At 43.5% G+C, this 20,451-nt stretch overlaps 1 protein-coding gene across 50 annotated transcripts in view; it reads right to left on the reverse strand.

Annotated features, from left to right (window-relative positions):
- MAP2 (microtubule associated protein 2) overlaps positions 1 to 20,451 on the reverse strand; it is a 239,330-nt gene that overhangs the window by 4,277 nt on the left and 214,602 nt on the right. For 30 of the 50 annotated variants that reach the window (XM_052791918.1, XM_052791910.1, XM_052791908.1 and 27 more), the window contains 5 exons: positions 19,453 to 19,606; positions 16,845 to 17,188; positions 2,892 to 2,984; positions 1,256 to 1,337; positions 627 to 739 (listed from right to left, as the gene is read on the reverse strand). In XM_052791918.1, the coding sequence (XP_052647878.1) occupies positions 627 to 739; positions 1,256 to 1,337; positions 2,892 to 2,984; positions 16,845 to 17,188; positions 19,453 to 19,606 (786 nt within the window). The remainder of the gene's footprint in view (positions 1 to 626; positions 740 to 1,255; positions 1,338 to 2,891; positions 2,985 to 16,844; positions 17,189 to 19,452; positions 19,607 to 20,451) is intronic. The other 20 variants (XM_052791953.1, XM_052791951.1, XM_052791956.1 and 17 more) reach the window with 1 other exon arrangement.

Below are 20,451 nucleotides of genomic sequence, written 5' to 3' on the forward strand. Positions count from 1 at the left end.
TACTTTTAAGAACTCTTAAAAGGATTGAAGCTTCTTCACTCCTTAGAATAATTGAAACTGAAGATTTTAATATATATAATATATATAATATTATGTTTAATATATACTGGCTTACTATGTTACATTCTCTTACTATTTTTGTCTCTGATGGATGCTTTAATAAGCAGTACCATTGTTCCTAGCTGTAGGAATTTAATAGACATTTTATGAGCGTTGTGATTTGTTTCCAAAATCTGTATTTTCCAATGTTTGTGGGAGTGATCTTACTTTCGAGATGTTTTCCTCCTGTTTCACAAAGCAGTCCTGATCCTCTGGGACACCCATACTACAAACTTATTAGATCACACCTATGCTATACAACAGTCCCAAACGAAGTTTATCATTAGGGGAAAGCCAGTGCACAAACTACAGGATGTTTCACTTTAAGATTGACTCTCAGCTTAGATGTGGATGTGAGATTGGTCGTTCCAAATTCCAAAGGGAACAAATGGCATGTGAGCATGCTTGAAGGAGAACAAACACCTGTTTCCTACTCAAATCAGAGCCATCGCTGAATTCATAGCTCTAATAATTTCACTAGGCCTGGGACACAGTGGTAGCCTTTTCTCTGATGCCTGTCCCCTTACCTTGACATTACCACCACCAGGTACATGGTGGGCATTTTCCAGTGAACCAACTTTAGCCTGAGCTTTTTCTTTGAAATCCAGTTTCACACTCTCAATTTTCACACGCCCACCTCCTACACAGAAAAAGGAAATACAGATTAAGAGGCTGGAAAAACTCAGGAGAAAGTCTGACCTGAGGCACACAGGTGCATTCACATTACTTTCCTTTTAGTTGAGTTCTAATGATTTTAGAGAAGCACAGAACACCATGCTGCATGTTCAATAAAATATAAAATCTTCAACACATATTCAAACTGTAAGCATGTGCTGCAGCCCTATTGATTTTAATGGGATTTAAGCACACACTTAAGTATTTTGCTGACTTCAGTCTGCATTTCAGTATCTTATCAAACTGACATTATGCCACAGCAGCATCCTTCTGTATTACTTTATCTCCTCTCTAAATTAGGTGGTCCCATATCTTTATGTCTTTATATATTTAGTTGAGTTAAGAATATTAGTTTTATTCCCAAAGTTATTTACTTTCTCTTGGACTATAAAAGAGAATGGTATCATTCATGATTTCTCCTTCACATAATAACAGGATTAGGTCTTTGCTTTGTCCCACATCCCAGAAATTTCTACAATACCTGGCTTGTGGTGGATATTCTTGAGGGAGCCACACTTGGAAGTCACATGACTCAAGTCAATCTTCTTGGTTACGATTTGCACCTGTCAAAAGCGCACACACACACGTTACAGGCAAGAAAAGAATAAAAAGCCAAGCGCTGCAGAGGAAGAGCCAAAGCCTCTACAAACCACTGGAAAAGGAGAGATGGTTAGTAGAAAACAGATCATGCCACAAAGGAGGAAACACCTGGATTAATACAGCAAGCTTCCTTCCCACCTAGGGAAATGACAGAGCTGGGTTAAGCTTTACTATTAGCAAAACAAAGAGGAGGACAAAGCAGATCAGCTTGTGGGTTCTTTCTAAAATGTTTCTGAGCCTCCTCTCAGGGTGGATGCTCCAAAGCCCTGCATGCAGCAGGACCCATCCCGTTTGCTTCTGCTCTTGAACGTGCATCCTGGCAAATAAGAATATTTTGGTAACTGGTTTTTTTTCTCTACCATCTGTTTCACATTTTTCTGCATCTAAATATGGTAGGCATTTCATGACAATCCTCTATGGAGAGTCTGACAAATCTACAGATGTGACTCCTGCAGCTGTACCTGAGCTGGTTGGTGTTCAGCCAGCCGGCTCGGTGGTGCTTACCGGATGGCAGTGGTACTGCTCTGCTCAGCCAGGCAGCCGCACAGGCACCCTCCCTCCTGCTGCTCTGTGCCCTGCTGCCAGCCACATTACCACGACTGCACTGAGCCCAGCTTGGGAACAGCCACAGAGTGACAGTCCTGCATTGCTGCACTTCCAAGCAGCTCCCAGATGCGGCCCACAATCACAGTGACTATGTTAGCAGGTCTTAAAAAGTTGCAGCCCCTCCAGGCCAGACAGGAGCTCCAAGATGACTGCAGTGCCACTGGTTTGCTCATATCACCAGCAATGACTTAAGCCGGCACTGGTGGCTGTACTGAATCTGTTTGGATCAGATGTACCCACATCATCAGCTCTTCCATCTGAGGGGAGATAATTTCCATCACGGGGATCCATAGCCACCTTAAGTTATTCCAGTGTAACTGCTAGAACTGACAGGTGTCTGGTCAAACCCTGAGCAACCTCAGTTTGTTACACTGGAATAATGCTGTGGCATTAGCATTAGCACTCAGCACGCTGGCTGATCACACCCTCTCTGAGCTTTCTTTGTTCTTATGTTTCATTTTTCTTCTTCCTCTCTGATGAATGCATGTAACTGAAAGGTTAGCTGAGGAAGGGCTGATGCACTGGAAGATGCCCAACTGTGAGGCTGGAGTCTCACTGTGAGCTGCAGTCTCTGGAAATTACTTTCCTGGGCTGCTCCCATGAAACGCACAGAACCATTTCGCCTCACACTGGACTTTTACTGTCAGCGCCCTTGGGCATTTAGACATAACCCTTCTTTTCTCATTTCCTTTTCCTGTCCAAGTTCTGGAAATGTGTTGTGTTCTGTGGAGAAAGATCAGGAGGCCACCACTGCATACACATGGCTCACACAACTACCAGACTAGACTCACATGTGAAACACTAGCGAGAAGGAAAGTAGTGCTCAGAGGAAGGGAGACGGAGGGGTCTGGCTGTGCAAGGTGGGTCACCACAGTGGAGATGCCTGTTCACAGGGTGTCTGTACTACTTACATTTCCTCCCCCTGCAGAGTGTTTGATGTTATCTCTGGAACCACATCGGGATTGAATATCGCTAAAATCGATCTTCTTGTTTAAAATCCTAACCTAAAAGGAATTGGAGGTAACTTACTATATACCATATGCATGCTCCATTAGGGTGCAGGACAAGGGAACTAGGGTAATTTTGCCTCTTGCTGTGACTCCTTCTGACACTTCTATTGAAATGTGAGAAATTAAACCACACCAATCTCTACGCTTAGTATGTTAACACAGCATATGTAAATACACTATGCTGCTCTTTTTCTACCTCACGAAATGGTGGTGAAATACAAAGGGCAAAGTTTTTATACTGGGAGATATGAGAAGTGGCTTTTCCCTGAAAAGCTCAAAGAACTCCTTGCTTGCCTGGACTGGATGTAGTCCTTGGACAGTCTGTCCTAGACTCTCTTGAGTGACGGCCAGTGTTTCTGCTGGCCACAATGAGAAGATGGAAACCTCTTTCCCACAGCTCAGCACTCCAGCCTTTGATGCAGAAATCCAAGATCCAGCCAGCTCAGGCATGGGTTGAAATCCTGAGGTATTTCACCCCTCCTTCTGCCATATAGCTGTAACAGCAGCTACATTCATACAACAGACCTCAGAGTGAAAGGGGACTGGCAAAATTAATTAAACTGAAGTCAGAGCTCTCTACTGCGCTCTCTTTTTTACTGTTGTCTACTAAAGGGCAATGCAGCAACACCATCTGGAAACCTACAGCTGCAAACTGTTTCTTGGTTTCTGGTGCTGGCCATAAAGGTTGGTCACAACACCTCTCTGGTGCTAGCAGCACTGTGCTTCTCCCCTGTGCTCTTTGTTTCTGGCAGAACAAGTACCCGACTTTCCCTTGATGGTGCCAGCCTCCCTTATAAATGCCAGGAGCCCACATTTTTTCTGTGTCACCTTAGCCATGGATGCACTGCAGGCACATGACAGTGCCTGGAGGTGAACTCTGTGAAGGGCAGGCCATGCTGTCCCGTACTGGACCCCCATGTCACAGCAGTTCCTCCACCTGGCAGAACTCAGGTGCCACCAATGATTGTCCTCCCAGGGAACGATGTGCTGCTGGATGGCACTTACCAGTAGGCAGGGACAACTGGGTGCAAGGTACACACCTGAGTGACACCACTTCAGACTTCTTTCTGAGCAAGGGCAGGGGACTGTGCTCACCAGTATTAGGCTTTTCAGGTGTGTGAGAAGGCGTTTCTGGCCAAGGCTGCACCTGCCTTCTTTGCACCAGGAGCTTTTACTTACTCAAAGAGTGCCACCTGTGCAGCATATTCTTTCTCTGGGTTAAATATGAAGTCTTTATTCAAATGTTATGTTGGATTTTATTTATCTCTATGTTATTAATACACAATATGAATTTACACTCTTTCCTGTACAGAAAGCCACAGAATTTGGGGCGTTATCTATTAATTTTGCTTATTGGCACTTGTAGAGCCTTCACTGACATATTACTTAGCACAGTCCTGTTGGCTGCTGTTGTAGGTAAACCTACAGTGACTAACTGATACTGAGATACGAGAGACAGAAAGATACACCAGGGTACCTTATTGCAGCTTCTTACCACTCCAGGAACACAAAGCAGCTGCAAACCAGCTGAGGCAGTCAGTGGGAGGCAGAAGAACCCTCTGCAGTTTCTGCTTCCTGGCTTCAGGTCCCCAAACTGCCCCAGGCTCCCTGACAAATCTGAGACAAATCACTCCTTGTGTGCCTCAGCTCTCCAAACTAGGAAAAGAAAATTTGCCCCTTATAGGGATATCAGATATTGAAGCTCTTGGCTCCTGCAGTGGGGATAATGTCGCATTTAGATAACAAGTTGAATCCTCTAGCACTGAACACCTGGAGCACACTCTTGACTTAAGCCCAGTAAACTCTGAGAAGAAATTTTCAGAAGGTCACACTTGCAGGTAACGTGAAGAATTTCTTCACAGCAAGCTGTTTCATGAGTCCCCCTCATTACATATAATGTAATCACTACATCAGTCAAACCATTAGGATGTTAAGTGTTCTCTCACTTTAATTGGTAAAGATCTGTGGTGATGGCATGCTCAGTAATAAGGCTGATAGCACCAGAAAACTCCACAACTGGCAGGTCACCTTCAGAAGGGCATCTTCAGTAGGGAAACTGATTTCTATCTTTCTCCCTCCTATCTGCTTAATCCATCTGAGTAAACCAATGTACACTGAAACACAAAAGCAAATGCCTTTGGAGTTTCATGCTTGTGCTTTTTCTCAATATACTATTTGTTTAAAAATGTACCCCAGTACTATATAAGACAGGTGTCACATCAGTTATAGAAACACACATCAGATGTGCAGTCAGATCTGGCTCCCAGAGGGCTTCAGGCCAGACACAACTGGGCAAAACAGAAAGCCGTCCTAGCACTTTCTGAGCACATTTCTCTCAGCAATGGATCAGCAGCACCTCTCAGCAATGGCCACAGGGATGCATTTGCTCTGAAAATGCTGACTTAGCAGTCATGACAAAACCTCTGCACTGTGCACTGGGGGCCTGTAGCTTAAAATAGAGCCAAAGCAAGGTGATAAGTTCAGAGGGTGCCTTTGATCCAAGTGCCTAAAGGTTGATTTCCACCCAGAAGTCTGACAGTTTATGAGTCTCATGGCCCATGGACCTGGCTAGCAGATATGTAAAGGACCAATCATCTCAATTATCCTCCCTGTCTCACTGGGTGAAATGTGTCCCTGTGGAGAGGGGCCAGCAGGAGACCTATGTATCATTTATGTCCTATGCTGAGGGCTGAAGTGAGCTGAGTGATGTGGCTGTGTTGTGCTGGTCATCTGGCATGGGGAGGAACTGCACTGATCCAGGTTTTCCCTGATGATCTGTTTCTCCCTTTCCTGGAATAGATCAATATCCCTGCACTTATTTAAATCGTGACTGCCCTCTATAACTAAGTGTTCCACAAACTAATGGAGCCTTGTTTCCTATAGATTAAGGCTTTAAACTGCTTAATCCCTCCATCCTATATTCTTCAGCAAGCCCTATCCCCTCTTGCCAGCAAGTATCTCCCAAGCTTTCTCCCAGGTCTGCTAGACTGGGTAAACAGAAGCCAATACACAACCGGCCAGCTGTTTGTTGTCTCTGACTGTGGAGAAGGGCTGAGTTATCACTGCCTTTACCCCAATGACAGTATTATGCTAAGTCTCTGTTTCATACCCAGTCAACAACTATCACCCAACTTGGAAGGACTGCCTGTGTTTCTAATCACTGCTCCCTTGCCAGCACTATTGAAATTGCCAGCTAGCCAGCATGACTGCAAGAGCTTTGTTTCCTTTGAGAAATCAGACTGTAAACACAAGAGGGAGAGTACCAGAGAGGGACAGGAACTATTTAGGCTAAAGAGAAACTTTGGCTTGCAAACAAAGAATGTAAACTGACTGTGAATTATTTGAAGCTGGAATCTGGAGGGACATTTGTAACTATCAGAGCAGGGAGGCTCTGCAACTGCCTCCCAAGGGAACAGAGCTACAACAAGAAAATGGTAAACTTTTATGATAGCACTTGATGAAAGGAATTAGATGATGCAGCTGCCTACGATAGAGACAGCATGAACACCGTGACTCACCAGGAAGGTCTCTGTGTTCCTGGATGTGTATGTACATCTTGTGTGGGGGTGGAGGTGTGGTAGGGATGTACATATATGTACTTCAATTGTGCTGCACATTAAATGAGAGATCAAGCCTGCTCATACTCTCATTCAGAAAAGGGAACATTTTAGTCTGTGGCAGAAGCAGGACTGCTTTCTATTCACACCCACTGAACATCCCAACAAGATAATGTCCTGACAGAGTCCCTCATAACCCTTGTGCTGACCTGCCCGTCTGAAACGGGTACATTCTCTTCTGATCTGGTGCTAGTTTGCCCAGATGCTGGACCCGGCCTGGAAGTCAGTATTTTGATCAGGACCAAGCTGAGGTTCCTCAGCATTTGTCATATCCACATGAAGTTAAACCACAGTGGAAAAATTAAGCCTTACAAACAATGCTGGGTTTATTCCACAAAACCACATTGCCCAAGGAAAAACTGGCTTCCGTCTAAAGCCCCGAGAGTCTGACAGACCTTCCCCCCCACTCTGTCCTCTGATGACTCCTCAGCAATGGTCCAGAATTGAAGGCCAGGGCAGACTGTGTGCCAATGTGCACACAGTATAGCCTCACTGACTCACACTACTTCTAGGTAGTCCCCAGCAGGTATCAGACACAGTGCTCCAAAACCTTCTGTGCTGTTTGAATGCTGTCAAAGTACTAGGAGATGCAGGGCATTTATGGGTAGCCTGCTAGGAAACCAACTGTTGAAGGTATTTTTCTCAGAGTTCATGTAGATGAGGCATATATTGATCTACACTCAGCAGGGTAAACTAACTCCCTTCCTACATATAGTGGCCCAGCTGGCAATCTAAACAGGAAGGGGCTGTGGTCCAAGGGCAACATCTACACTAGACCAGAGAGGATGTTTTTGGGTTAAGCTGGCTGACATGAGGAGAAGAGACAGGCTAGCAATACCTGTGAATCTCCCAGTTAGATATATGCCTCTCTAAGACTGTTCACAGAAAGTGAATTTGGATTTCAAAGTCTCTATGTACATCAGTCGCCAGTCCAGGGGCCTCGAGCAGGCCCCTCCTCTGTCAGTACTGCACCACTAGGTTCAAGATGAGCAGAAATTTGTAGAAACACTGAGTGGAAGGCAGGGAAATGCAAGAGAGAATTCCATTCAGTTGTGCCTCACTGCTAAAGACAACATCGATGACTGAAAACTGTTTATGAAAGACAAAGAATTATGTTCCATTGCTGCCTAGAATCATTCAGTTCCGCTGCTTTTCACAACAAGAGGGAAAGCCCCTAACTTACCAGCATCTGGGCAGAGAATCCATGAACAGCTTCCCTCCTGTGGTGTACTACACTGGTACACACCAAAACAAAGATACTCGAAGAACAAAAATTGTGATGCTGATGAAATTACAGGCTCTGAATATACTTTCTGAGAAGCTGATGGTTTATGTTCTCCCTGCCTTGCAATTATGGCCTCTGAGAAGCTCTGCCCCAAACACTGTGCCTAAAGCATTTAAAAATACTCTAACTTGGCTCCACTTGCCGTTTGAACATGCTGTGGGGCTGTGATATTGGGAAAAGCTCCCAGACTCCTAACAACTTATCCAAAAAGGGCAGGTTCCTCCTACTTACCACAGCATCACAGTAATTTGACAGAGCTACCTCCCAGAACTAGACATTATTTCAGTGTTTGGTCTCCTGGTTAACACAGGGATTGAGCAAGACAAGAATTGGTTTGAATAAGGTTAAGGTTAAAACCTGATTAGAATCAAGAGGCAGTTCTAAGTGCTTCCAAATCTATATGCTGCCAAGGACAGGTGATACTACAGTTTTCATGCTCCTGGCAGAGGCTACAGGTAGAGGAAAGGGAGGGGGGAGGGTATTTATTTGGCCTAGCAAAGTCCTCAAAGGGAAAGACTGTGCCTCAGACTTTCTACATCTACAAACAGAGCTTGCAATCATGTTCAGCTTTTGCACTCCTGAAATTACCGGTGTCCTAGTTTCAGCTGGGATAGAGTTAACTGTCTTCCTAGTAGCTGGTACAGTGCTATGTTTTGAGTTCAGTATGCAAAGAATGTTGATAACACTGATGTTTTCAGTTGTTGCTCAGTAGCGTTTAGACTAAAGTCAAGGATTTTTCAGCTTCTCATGCCCAGCCAGCGAGAAAGCTGGAGGGGCACAAGAAGTTGGCACGGGACACAGCCAGGGCACCTGACCCAAACTGGCCAACGATGTATTCCATACCATGGGACGTCCCATCTAGTATAGGAACTGGGGAGTGCAGGCAGGGAATCGCCGCTCAGGGGACTAACTGGGTGTCGGTCGGCAGGTGGTGAGCAATTGCACTGCGCATCATTTGTACATTCCAATCCTTTCATTATTGCTGTTGTAATTTTATTAGTGTTATCATTATCATTATTAGTTTCTTCTTTTCTGTTCTATTAAACCGTTCTTATCTCAACCCACAGGTTTTGCTTCTTTTCCCGATTTTCTTCCCCATCCCACTGGGTGTGGGGGGGGAGAGAGTGAGCGGCTGCGTGGTGCTTAGTTGCTGGCTGGGGTTAAACCACGACAACTGGATACAAACGCTAGTGAAGCTGCCAGCCTACAAGCTAGTGAGATTCAAAATAAAAGGCTGCGCTGGACATAGCATAGGCGAAATAATGTACTATGCTCATCTTGCTCTTAGTAAAGGGTGAACAAGACAGGTTCATTTCTGATTTTTAATAATGTACTCAGAGGCAGACACTGAGCATGTAATATTTCAGCCTGAACACTTAAATTGTGAAACAATTACAAACAATTGAAAATAGGTACTTTCAATGGGAAGTATCAGTAAAATACGTCTTGCAATCAGCCATGTCTTTAATACTTGCATAGGACGACAATGGCTCATTTACAAGCTTCTTTCTACCTATTTGCAAATCACTGTATTCATCTAATTAATACGGTGGCCACACTGAACTAGGCATGTCCGTACCAATAAAGGGAGAAAAGGCCTATAGAGAAACACTGAGAGGTTTTGCATAATTGTGCTGGGAAATAAAAAGTGGAATGACCATTTTCCATGCCAAAGAGTTTACAGTCAAGAGACAACAGCTGAATTTAACAGACAGCTCAAGGAAGTGCAAGATCCACGTCAGATGAACTGTAACACGTGTTCTGTAATCAGACTCCTCACTAAATTTGGGGAGCTGATCAAAAGAATGGTAAAAGAGATTGAAGCAGATTCACACACACCAAATAAATGAGATCCTAGGAGATCAATTAATTCAGCCAAAACACAGGATCCTTGTTTTAGTACTCCCTTAAAAAAAAACAAAACAAAAAAAACCCAAACCAGTTTTTGCTAAACTATGGAGTTTGATACTTAAATTTAGGCACAACAGTCCCTACTTATGGAAAGAGTACTAATAGCTTCAAATATCAAGTGTCAAGCATCAAGTATCACAGTTTTCAAATCAGTTTCCTTATCTTTAAGAAGGGATGAGTTTTGAGTCGCTATGTCTGGATTTTCTTGAGGTTCCAGCATAATGGAGAAAATTAGGTTGTTCAGTTCAAGTTCAAAAAAATACCTTGTGTTTATCTCTTCATGCAGCTGGCTCTCCCAGAGATCAGCAGCTATGTCCCTTAGCATCTCTTTTTATTGTTCAAATCCAAATTTCCAAGATGTAAACTAAGGTTTTTATCCTTTTCTTTCCTGCCCTTTCCCATCTAGCAAAATAAACTCTTTCTCACCTTTCTGTGCAAGACAGAACACTATTATATGACCAAACAGTTTATGTATTGCCTGAACATTTTTCCCAAAAGAACAACCTTCCCCATTTTATTGCCAAAATCTAGACTAGTTAGAGCTCAGCTGAAAATGCCTCCTCTGCTGAACTTGCTGCTGGGATGACTCAGACTTTCACAGGAATTCGTGTCCTGGTAATTTCAAGTTACTCTAGAAAAAAGCTTCTCCCCCTGATATTAATGAGAGACCAACAATGTATGGTACATCATGGCCGGGCTTTGTCTCCTCTAACATTAGCCTGCTAAGAGTTGGAACTGGTCACTTAAGCTGCCACTGTAGTCGGTGGAAAGATACTGAATCCTCCAGAAAGCGATACCTTCAACTCTAACTAGACAGATTGAACACACCCCATTCGACTGGCAGAAATCAACGCACTGCTGCTAACTGCCTTCAAAAGAGGGAGAAGCATCGGCTTATGGCTACTGTAGTTGTTGGAAGATTTGTTAGTGGCTAGAGCCCCATCAGACAGCTTGTGACCCTCCTGATTGTGGTTCACAGTTTGTCCTCAATGAGCATGATGCACATTTTACAGATGGTTGAGGCAGAGCAGTGATGTTACTCTGTCTCAGCTACATAGAAAGTGAATGTCAGCTCTGGATAGAAAGTCCTAACTCCCTGCTCATTTCTACCAACGAAACACCTTTCCTCAAAGAAACTTTCCGAAACTTGCTAGAGCCTGGCTTCAATTTTCTAAAATATGAGTCAGGAAGAAGATCTTGCTTTTTATCCAGAATAATTCAAGGCTTAACTGTACAGACTGTACTCGGGCAAGCCTTCCATTAAATGAGTACAGTCTGAACACAGGAGCTGCAAGATGTTATTTCTGTACAACCTGCAATGATCAGCCAAAATACTAAATTTCAAAAACTTAAAAATCATGGTTTTGAGCCGTGACAGAGTTTTGAAGGTGTGCCTGAAACTCCTAATTTTACTTTGCGTTGGTAGATTTGCAATTAACAAGGGATGAATTAGTTTCTAATTTTCAGTCTAGACCAAATCCCTTCAAATGTCTTGCAAATCCACAAAACCAGGAATGTATAAAGAAAACAAAAGCAGACTGACAGAGATGAATTTATCTTACAGTTGTGAACTGTTGACTTGGTAAATGCACAAACTTATTCCAATGAATGCAGCTAACAGTGTGGAAACAATTGCCTCCCAGTCTCTCATTAGCTAAGTACTTTAACAACAGCCACGTTACAATGTCAATCCACATTTTCCTATACAGCTGCCTCCTGCGGCTCTGGCTGGGAAAGGCACCAAAGCTTGAACTTTACAAGCTCACTTATGTTCATCACTGTCCTGAGCAGGGACATTCTCTTAACTTGGGCCAAAGTGGTTTTGGCTCAACTATGCTGCAGATCACAATGGACTGGAGAAAAAGTGCATGATGTGCCAGAAGGAGATGGGAGACAGAATGGGACCCAGCAACAGCTCAGATTGCACTTTTTGTTAGGCCTATATTCTCCACTATCTTTTAGGACACTGTCATGGTTTAACCCCAGCCAGCAACTAAACACCACGCAGCCGCTCACTCTCTCCCCCCCACCCAGTGGGGTGGGGGAGAAAATCGGGAAAAGAAGCAAAACCTGCGGGTTGAGATAAGAACGGTTTAATAGAATATAAAAAGAAGAAACTAACAATGATAATGATAACACTAATAAAATGACAACAGTAATAATTAAAAGATTGGAATGTACAAATGATACGCAGTGCAATTGCTCACCACCCACCGACCGACACCCAGCCAGTCCCCTGAGCGGCGATTCCCCGCCCCCACTTCCCAGTTCCTATACTAGATGGGATGTCACATGGTATGGAATACATCGTTGGCCAGTTTGGGTCAGGTGCCCTGGCTGTGTCCTGTGCCAACTTCTTGTGCCCCTCCAGCTTTCTCGCTGGCTGGGCATGAGAAGCTGAAAAATCCTTGACTTTAGTCTAAACGCTACTGAGCAACAACTGAAAACATCAGTGTTATCAACATTCTTTGCATACTGAACTCAAAACATAGCACTGTCCCGGCTACTAGGAAGACAGTTAACTCTATCCCAGCTGAAACCAGGACAGACACTCTTCATCAGCCAGTGCACCAATAGCATATAATCTAGTTCTTCAGATTAATCTTTGGGCAGTCATCAGTGTTCATAACGTGATGCAAAGACATGTGAAACAAGAGGAAGAGGAGTTACAAGATGCCATCTGAAAGGGAACTTGCTGAATACCCTTTTGACCTGCAGTTCTCCCAGGAGGTGCTTAGCTCCGGCGTGCCACCAGACCTGTCTCTGCACTGACTCTGCATCCTGGCAGGCTGTAGCTGAGGCAGGGAGCACTTCAGAAGCCTACTGTTCTCTGCAGACTGGGTCGTAAACTGTGATGATGGGAGGGTGTGGGGGTGTGTTGTGGAGGAGTCTCTCCTGCCATCCAAACTGATTTTGAAGCTAAAAAAAAATTGTGCAAAGATGATGACAGATATCCATCCAAGCCTCCTCTTCTGCCCAGCTCTGAGATGTCTTACCCTTCCCTGTGCCGGTCTATTTTATCATCTAATGCAGATGCCTGTTCTCCTTGCCAGCATTTTTGTGGTTTCTGGACTGGTTCTACTGAATAGTGGTGTCATCAATTTATTCAGACTTTGTGACCCATGACTAATTGCACTTTGTTTTCTACAGTTTAGGGAAGATGGTGAAGTTCTTCCTTCATCTTCCTAACTTCATTCTTCAACATGGCTTAGGTATTTAATTTTTCTATGTGTCATCTTACTTCTTACAAGGTGTCTGGCTGTTACTATAGTTAGTGATATTTTAAACCTTATGCATGGCATTCTAGTCTCCATTCACTTTGATGAAGCTATGCTGATTCACATCCAGTGAAGTTCTCACCCATGGCTGAGATTTAAGGGGTACATTTTAAGATTAAATTAAAAGAAATCTAGGTCAGCTTTATCCTTGGTTGCTGGCCTATGATGCTTTGTAAATAGTCTGCCTGGTCAGTAATGAAAAGATTCAGTTAGGGCACTTTGGTACTCCACTATGGTACAAGCCACATCCATAGACAGGATTTCAAGAAGAAAAAAAAATCCAAACAGAAAAGAAAAACCCCAGTCTTGGCATCTGAAACAGATTTCCAACCCCCTTCCCCCAGCTCCCCCATGCTTCCCTTGGGCTGTCAGAGAAATAACAGATGCAAATGGGTTACTTTTGAAAGCAAAGCATTTCCTCCACAGCTGATGCAGTGCGAAAATCCATCTGAAGCCCAGCAGACATACCCATGAGCAAGTCGCCTCTGAGCTTTGCCAAGAATGACACATTTCACCATACTCTACTATAAAGAGAAAACCAGACAACCACCTACTGGCTGCATCACAGAGCAGAGAAGCCCTCGTTTCTCCAGACTGCAGAATACCAATTAAGCACATCTCAAGCCATCTATTTCTAGTAGGAGCTTAATGCAGTGCAAAGTTAGCTTGCTTCTTCCCCTAGAAGCATGCTCTCCCCCCCCCCCCCCCCCCCCCGTCAGGTGGAGTGATTTCTCTCCTTTGCTTCTGTGGCTGGCAAGTCAGAGCTGAAGTAAAATCAGTCTGCTGACTGATGAGCTTTTGATGAAATTGAAAGCACTGCATTTCTTGATTTATTTAGCATTCAAACATCCCCTTCTTCTTCAGTTCTGCACCTCAGCCTCTGGCAGTTTCAGAGCGCGGCTGCTTTCTCTAGGACAGCTGTAAGCTAAGAAAAGACCTTGTGCTAGGTTCAGATATGCCTCTGGTGAAAGGATAGTCTGTCTTCAAATGACACTTTTGGGCTGCATATCTGTATTCCTTTAGTGATTTGCATGTCATGTTTATGTAGTTAACTTGCCCTGATATATGCTGGCTTTTTGTTTGCTTGTTTTTCCTGTGGTTATTGCTATCAGCACTTCCAGTTCAGGTTATAAAACTTGAGCAGCTTTCTGTTTGTTTCATGTATCATCACTAAAAGCAGATAGCAGATAACAGCTCATTTCAGCCAGTGCGATATTTGCCACCAGACATTAAAGAAGTGTGCAGACACAAGGAAATGAAATTAGCTTTCATGTGTTCCTCTCACAGACTCTATAAAATTCAACTGCAGAAATTGGAAAAGAATTAATCCTAAAACCTCTTGTCTAGACTGAGCAACTATGGCATAAAGGAAACATAAAGGAAAAACTCAGTGAGTCTTAGCCCAACCCACAGCCCAGTGGCCATATACCACTGGGAATTAAAAAATGCTTTAGCTTCAGTGACATTATGTCCACCCAGTAGATTTCCCCTGTGATCCCCGAGAGTGAAACGCCAACTGCTGTGCCATCCTTCACTAACCATCAAAAACTCTGTGCAACTCTATAGAACTGCTAAGGAAATGTAGCTGTCTAGGCATGGCGTTTACAAAGAAATACGATTTGCTGTGGCCCCCGGTCTTGTACAGTTGTTACAGTCCACAGAGAGTAATAGGGAGGAGGAGGATAGGCTAACGTGGTGCTGGTTTCAAGCCCCATGTCCAGCAGCTGGGCTTGTTATGAGGAATGCTAATCCAGATGCACAGTCTGAACTGGTGTTCCAAGCCTCCTGGAGGCCCTGTGCACCGTGACCATCTGCCACACAATATGTCAAATGGGAGTTGAACTCCCATACAAAATAATTACACAGACACTTGTCAAAACAAATGCAGAAGAAACTTTGCTGAGGCATTATCTTCTTGACTTTATATAGTAACTGGCTACTGTCCAAAGCCTGGAAAGCACTGAATGTGTTAATTTACCATGAAAAGGGGATCAATGCCTAAGAGATACCTTACTGTTTAAAAGATGAGCCTGTTTTTTTCTTCTGGAAGACCTGCAGTAGGCATAGGGTTGCAATGTTAAGTTTTGATCCAATTTATTATTTTTTTCCGAGACAGCATTAGGCGAACCTCACTGTTCTGTATGTTCCATTTTGAATTCCAAAACTCAGAGATATATATACATATATATAAGTATCTGATCTGGAAACACCATGCAACCCAGCTTTCTGGAATGTCTTGTTTTCAGGACAGCTGAATGGGCGAGCATGTTATTCACCCTGATGTCCTGTCTCTGGAGGTAGTTGAGAAGTGAACCTTTCATAAAGCACTCACATTGCCACTGCTGTAACTCAGCAATCTCAGGGAAGTAAAAGGGAGCTGGGGGCACTGGGTGTTTTCATCGTGGGATTGCGTCCAGAATCAATATGAAACGCACAGGTACTTTTTACAAAAAATAAATCATCATAATTGTTTACACCCACAAGACTGAGTTGTCCATATTTTTAGCATAAGTTTTGGTAAGCTATATTCTTTTTCCTCATTCAGCCTCTTTGTTTCTAAATAAAATAGGATTTCTTTCAGGTTATAAATGGTTTTATAACTCTTTAAACATGAATAGAATGGACTGCTTCATCCTGTAAGCTAGAACAACAGTTCTTCCAAACAGAAGGACAAACAAATTGCTTGGACACGATTTTGGCTTTTAATGCCATCTGTGTTACCATTTCTGCATTGCCCAAAAATGAGAGAACACTATTCCAGCTCTGGCCATAGCTCTGCTTGGTAGGGCATCAAGCAGAGACTCTTCAGAGGAAGGCAGAAACACCATACCTCAGGAAGATTTATGGTACTTCCTGTTTGATCTTTCCTCAGTCCCCAAAACCGTCTGCTTAGCTTAAAAGCCTACATCTTTACTGTCCTTTCCAAAGTTTGGCAAGTCCTGTCTGTAGTAACAGGGTATTTTGTTACCCTACACACATGTTCAGTCTTTAGCTGAAAGCAATCCTCATGACAATGTGCTTCATTGCATAATTCTGCAAGGTGTGAAACTATCTTTTTTTTTCACCTTTTAATTGCATCAACATGTCCCTGAATTCTTGTTCTTTCAGACAGTGAGAACTGAAAATCCCGATCTGCCTTGTTACACGTCCACCTTTTCTTAGATTATGCACACTCTCCAGTTTATAAAATTTAAGCCCTGTTCCTGCTTATTCAAACCCTGCAGCAAGAAAAAACAGTTAAGTCTCGTATCTGTCCCCTCCCATCATCTTTAACTTGGGGTGGATTTACCAGGTTGGAAGCTGCAACCCTCATTAACGTCACCCAACACAATGCACATGTCACATAAAATGACACAGGAAAAGGTCACAGTACTGTGCAATCCTGCTAACATCTATCTAGATTGAATTTGAACTTGCTTGAATTAAAACAAACCCCTTTCATTTGCTGGTACTGATGAAGACTAAGTAAGCAGCAACTGCTGAGATGCAGGCTGAAACATATCTATGGCATGGAGTACAAACTCTTGTTTGAAATTTTGCAGCTGAATGTCGGTGAGACACTGTTAGTTTTCTAGTGACAAAATACTTTCTGAAGATTGTCCTGGCCCCTGCCAATTAACATGATTTAAACAACCAATGCATATGGACAATAGAAGCAGCATTTGCAAGGCAACTCAAAATGGCTCCCATCCCGTACCTATCCCAAATGTGCACACATAAGACTAAATCACATATGGATGAACATAAAAAGTGGAATCCTTACCTGCCCCCCTTTAGGCTGGTATTTGATGTTATCTGTTGATCCAATTTTGGACCTGACGTTCTTGAGGTCAGGTAGAGGCTGATTAATAACTCGTAGCTGCTTCGGAGTGGCTGGAGATTTAGGAGGAGTGCGAATTATGGCAACTTTTTTCTCAGTAGGTACCAGTATGGCAGATTTGGGGGTCCCAGGAGTGTGTGGGGTTCTGGAGTAGCTGGGTGTCCCTGGAGTGCCTGGGGTACGGGAGGCATAGCTTGGTGGTGTCCCTGGCGTGATGGCAGTGGAGCCAGGAGTAGTGGGGGTAGAAGTCCCACTTTTTCCTGTTCTGCTACGAATTGGCTCTGATCCTACATGAAGAAAAAAAACCAGCATTAGACCCACAGAAATACAGCTCTTCTTTCCTCTGTACCTCCCAAGACCGCATCCCTGTGTGCCAAGCAAGATGATACAGCTCTAAGATGGCTGTGCTAGTGCTGGAACCGCAGAATGGATGTCTGTCTCCATGTTTTACTTTGCTAATCAACCTGCCAGGAGTTAGCTTGTCACGTATGGTTGAGTTGGTAAATTGCCCATATGGTGACTGAGTTCTCTGTGCTGTAACACAGGTGTGCTTCCCACAACACCTATGCTTCCTGCAAAGCTCGCTAAACAAGGCACCATATCACACCGATTTCCATTTTGGGGAAAGAACAAGAAGCATGCTGGGAATCTAACCTCTGGGACTTGATCCGACAACCTGACTAGCCAGTAAGAATGTTGTCACTAGTTTCGATGGATTTAGGCATTAAACTAGAGAGTAGGAAAAATTCTGATTGTAATCCTGAAATTAAGGCTCTGAGTGCCTGCCTGCTGCTGGTCACCTACCACTGCTGGTAATCTGGTGTCTGCAGCTGAACCCTGGCTGATCATTCAGCTGATGAACAAGTCATAGCTCTGTTGTGTGGATGGGCAGATGTACCTCACATTCAGTTGCTATTTTTCATTAGCGCAGTGAAAGAAAGCAACTACAGAAGGCAACCTTGATTAAAAGTCATATTCTAGTTACATTGGCATGCAAGTTAAAAATAAATAAATAAATACTGTAACATTTTGTAGCCGCTCCATTCAGTGTTTACGGCATTGCCAGTCCTTTTCACTGAGCACAAGAATCAGTTTAGTCGTGGCACTGTGCTTTCTGCAGCCAGCTCTACTCGTAACTCTCAAATGCAAATAAACAGAACCCAAGATATCTCCATATGCTGCTTAAAGCAAAGGTTCAATGAGAATACTCAGGGAGAGAAAGACCAAACTAAACCCCAAAGCCTGGGAACCCCAATGCCAAATGGGTGCGTGTACGTTTTCACCTTTAAAATGTTCAGGAATTATAAATCCAATGGGCCTCTCTAGAGCATCCAGTGGGAGTAGTCAAAATCTTATTTAAAGTATTTGTTAATTGTTCTGTTTATGTAATGGTGGTGGACCAAACCCAACACACTGCTGCCCCTGGGGTCCTGGAGAAACTCTTTGCTCTACATGACTCGTTAGACAGACTGAACATACTCCACTCTCACCTCCAGTTTCCCTGAATGGTTTCTTTCTTTCCAAAACAACCCTACACCAGAACCTTCTCACTATACCAGCTGAGACAAAAAGGGAATGATTTTTTTTCCCAGCTCCCTGCAGCTTTGGTATATTTATTTTTCATTCCCCAGCCCTTCACCACATTGGCAAATGCTCAACGGCCTCTCACTCCTAGTCAGCAGAATGGGCTGCTGTGCCAGCTGGGGGTCACTCTGCTTACAAAGGGTCTCTGTTTTACCCTTGGAGCATCACCCAAGAATTTCAAAGGAGTTTTTTTGTAGAATTTAATAATCTACTTCCCTTAAGCTGTCTTTAAAGGGGCTGAGATGAGTTTCTAAAGAGAGAAACCAGAGGAATTCCTATTGGAAAGCAGGGAGCCTCATCCAGGTTCTGAGGCCTGGGCTGAATGCAAATCTAGCTAAAAGTTCTGGCGGTATTTGGTGAAATTCTCTTTGTCCTGTAATTTCTTTTGGCTTGTGATTTGGTAACACTGGTCTTCATAAAATGACCTTGCTGGTTTACTATCATAACTTCCCCCAATGAGTCACTCCGCTAGCTAACATCTCAATTCTCAGCAGAGTTTTTACCCTAGGATTAGAGCACAGGGAGATCATTACTGTGAAACAGCAAATTAATGACTGTAACTATTAGGTTCACTTTTCCAAGATCCATCAGAATATTTTATGTTGCCTACTTCAGGTTTGTCTTGTTTTTCTTGCTGCTGTTTGTAAATGCCCTGTGTCAAATACCTTACCCAGCTCTGAGCTCCCTGCAAAGGCATTTTCTAGTATCAGTGATTACTCTGAACCGCAGTCCTAGCTCTGGGCATTGCAGAGTATGGAAAGGGTGCATCTTGTCCCTGGTTTCAAGCCCTTGCTGCTCAGGACTTGGTACCTGAACAAAAACAGTTTGTGGGGCTCCGATTTCCAACAGCATACCCCAGACCCACCCCTCTGTGTAAAAGGTAGGGACACATGATGCTATGGCAATGTGACAAATCTATGGGAGACACCCACAGCAGTAGGAGAGGGTTAATATGCAAAAAACATACGGGTGGTCCGTCGTACTGAAGAGGAAAGAGAAGCTGTGAGGGAGAGAGAGTTCTCCTCTCTGTCTCGGTCTCCTGATATACCTCGTCGAGGAGGAAGGATAGAGGAAGGTCTTGGTAGAGAGGAACGCTTTTCGGGACTCTTGCTTACTCCGTCCTAATAGCAAAATAAAAATGGAAGGTTTAGTTTTCAAAACTCACTTTCTGGGCTGTGATTTTTCTCAACCTATATACAGAGGGGGAAACCTCATCCTATGGGCCCAGTTTACTACTCACACAGGAACCTGTGGGGATCCAGCCACCTCCCATGCTCTGCTTAGCTCCCTGGTGCTTCTTTACTGCATCAAAACACCCAACAGTCATCTTCTGAGCTACTTAAGACAGATACAGATACTCTTGGATCTAAAGATGGATGGATTCCACATTTGGTTCTTAATAAGGAACAAGTGGTTTTTAGTGCAAGTTGAAAGTAAAGGAATTCTCTGGAGCTCAGGTGTGAAATTCTTATGTGAATTTACCTGCAAAGTAACTGCAATACTGGTGCCCAGAATACACCCCACACTATATTGTTAGGTGATGTGTGATTTTTGCATTTTCAAATACTAACTTGTAATTTTTTTATGGAGAAAAATTTTTAGCTACAGCTTATTTCTTTCAGTGGAGGACTATTAATCCTGGTGTCTTATTTGCTTCCATACTCATCTTTTTACTTTTTGAAATCAGCAGATACCTTCTTTTTACCATAGTTAGAGCAATGGACATGTATGTTAGAATATTTTTGAACTTATGGGATAGGCAGCCAAAGACAGTCTTGCATAAGCAGATAGTCCTCCCAAAGACAAATGTGATGATGGTCCCAACCAATAAAAGACACACCAAGCATGGCATTACACAGAAAATAGTAGTCAATAGTCAAAACAGTTTTTAAATGGGGATAGTCATCAACTCAGCATCAAGTAGATTTGAAACACAAGTGAAATGTAAACACAGGGAAGCTAGGAT

Source organism: Harpia harpyja, chromosome 7 (assembly GCF_026419915.1).
Source record: "Harpia harpyja isolate bHarHar1 chromosome 7, bHarHar1 primary haplotype, whole genome shotgun sequence".
Taxonomy (NCBI): domain Eukaryota; kingdom Metazoa; phylum Chordata; class Aves; order Accipitriformes; family Accipitridae; genus Harpia; species Harpia harpyja.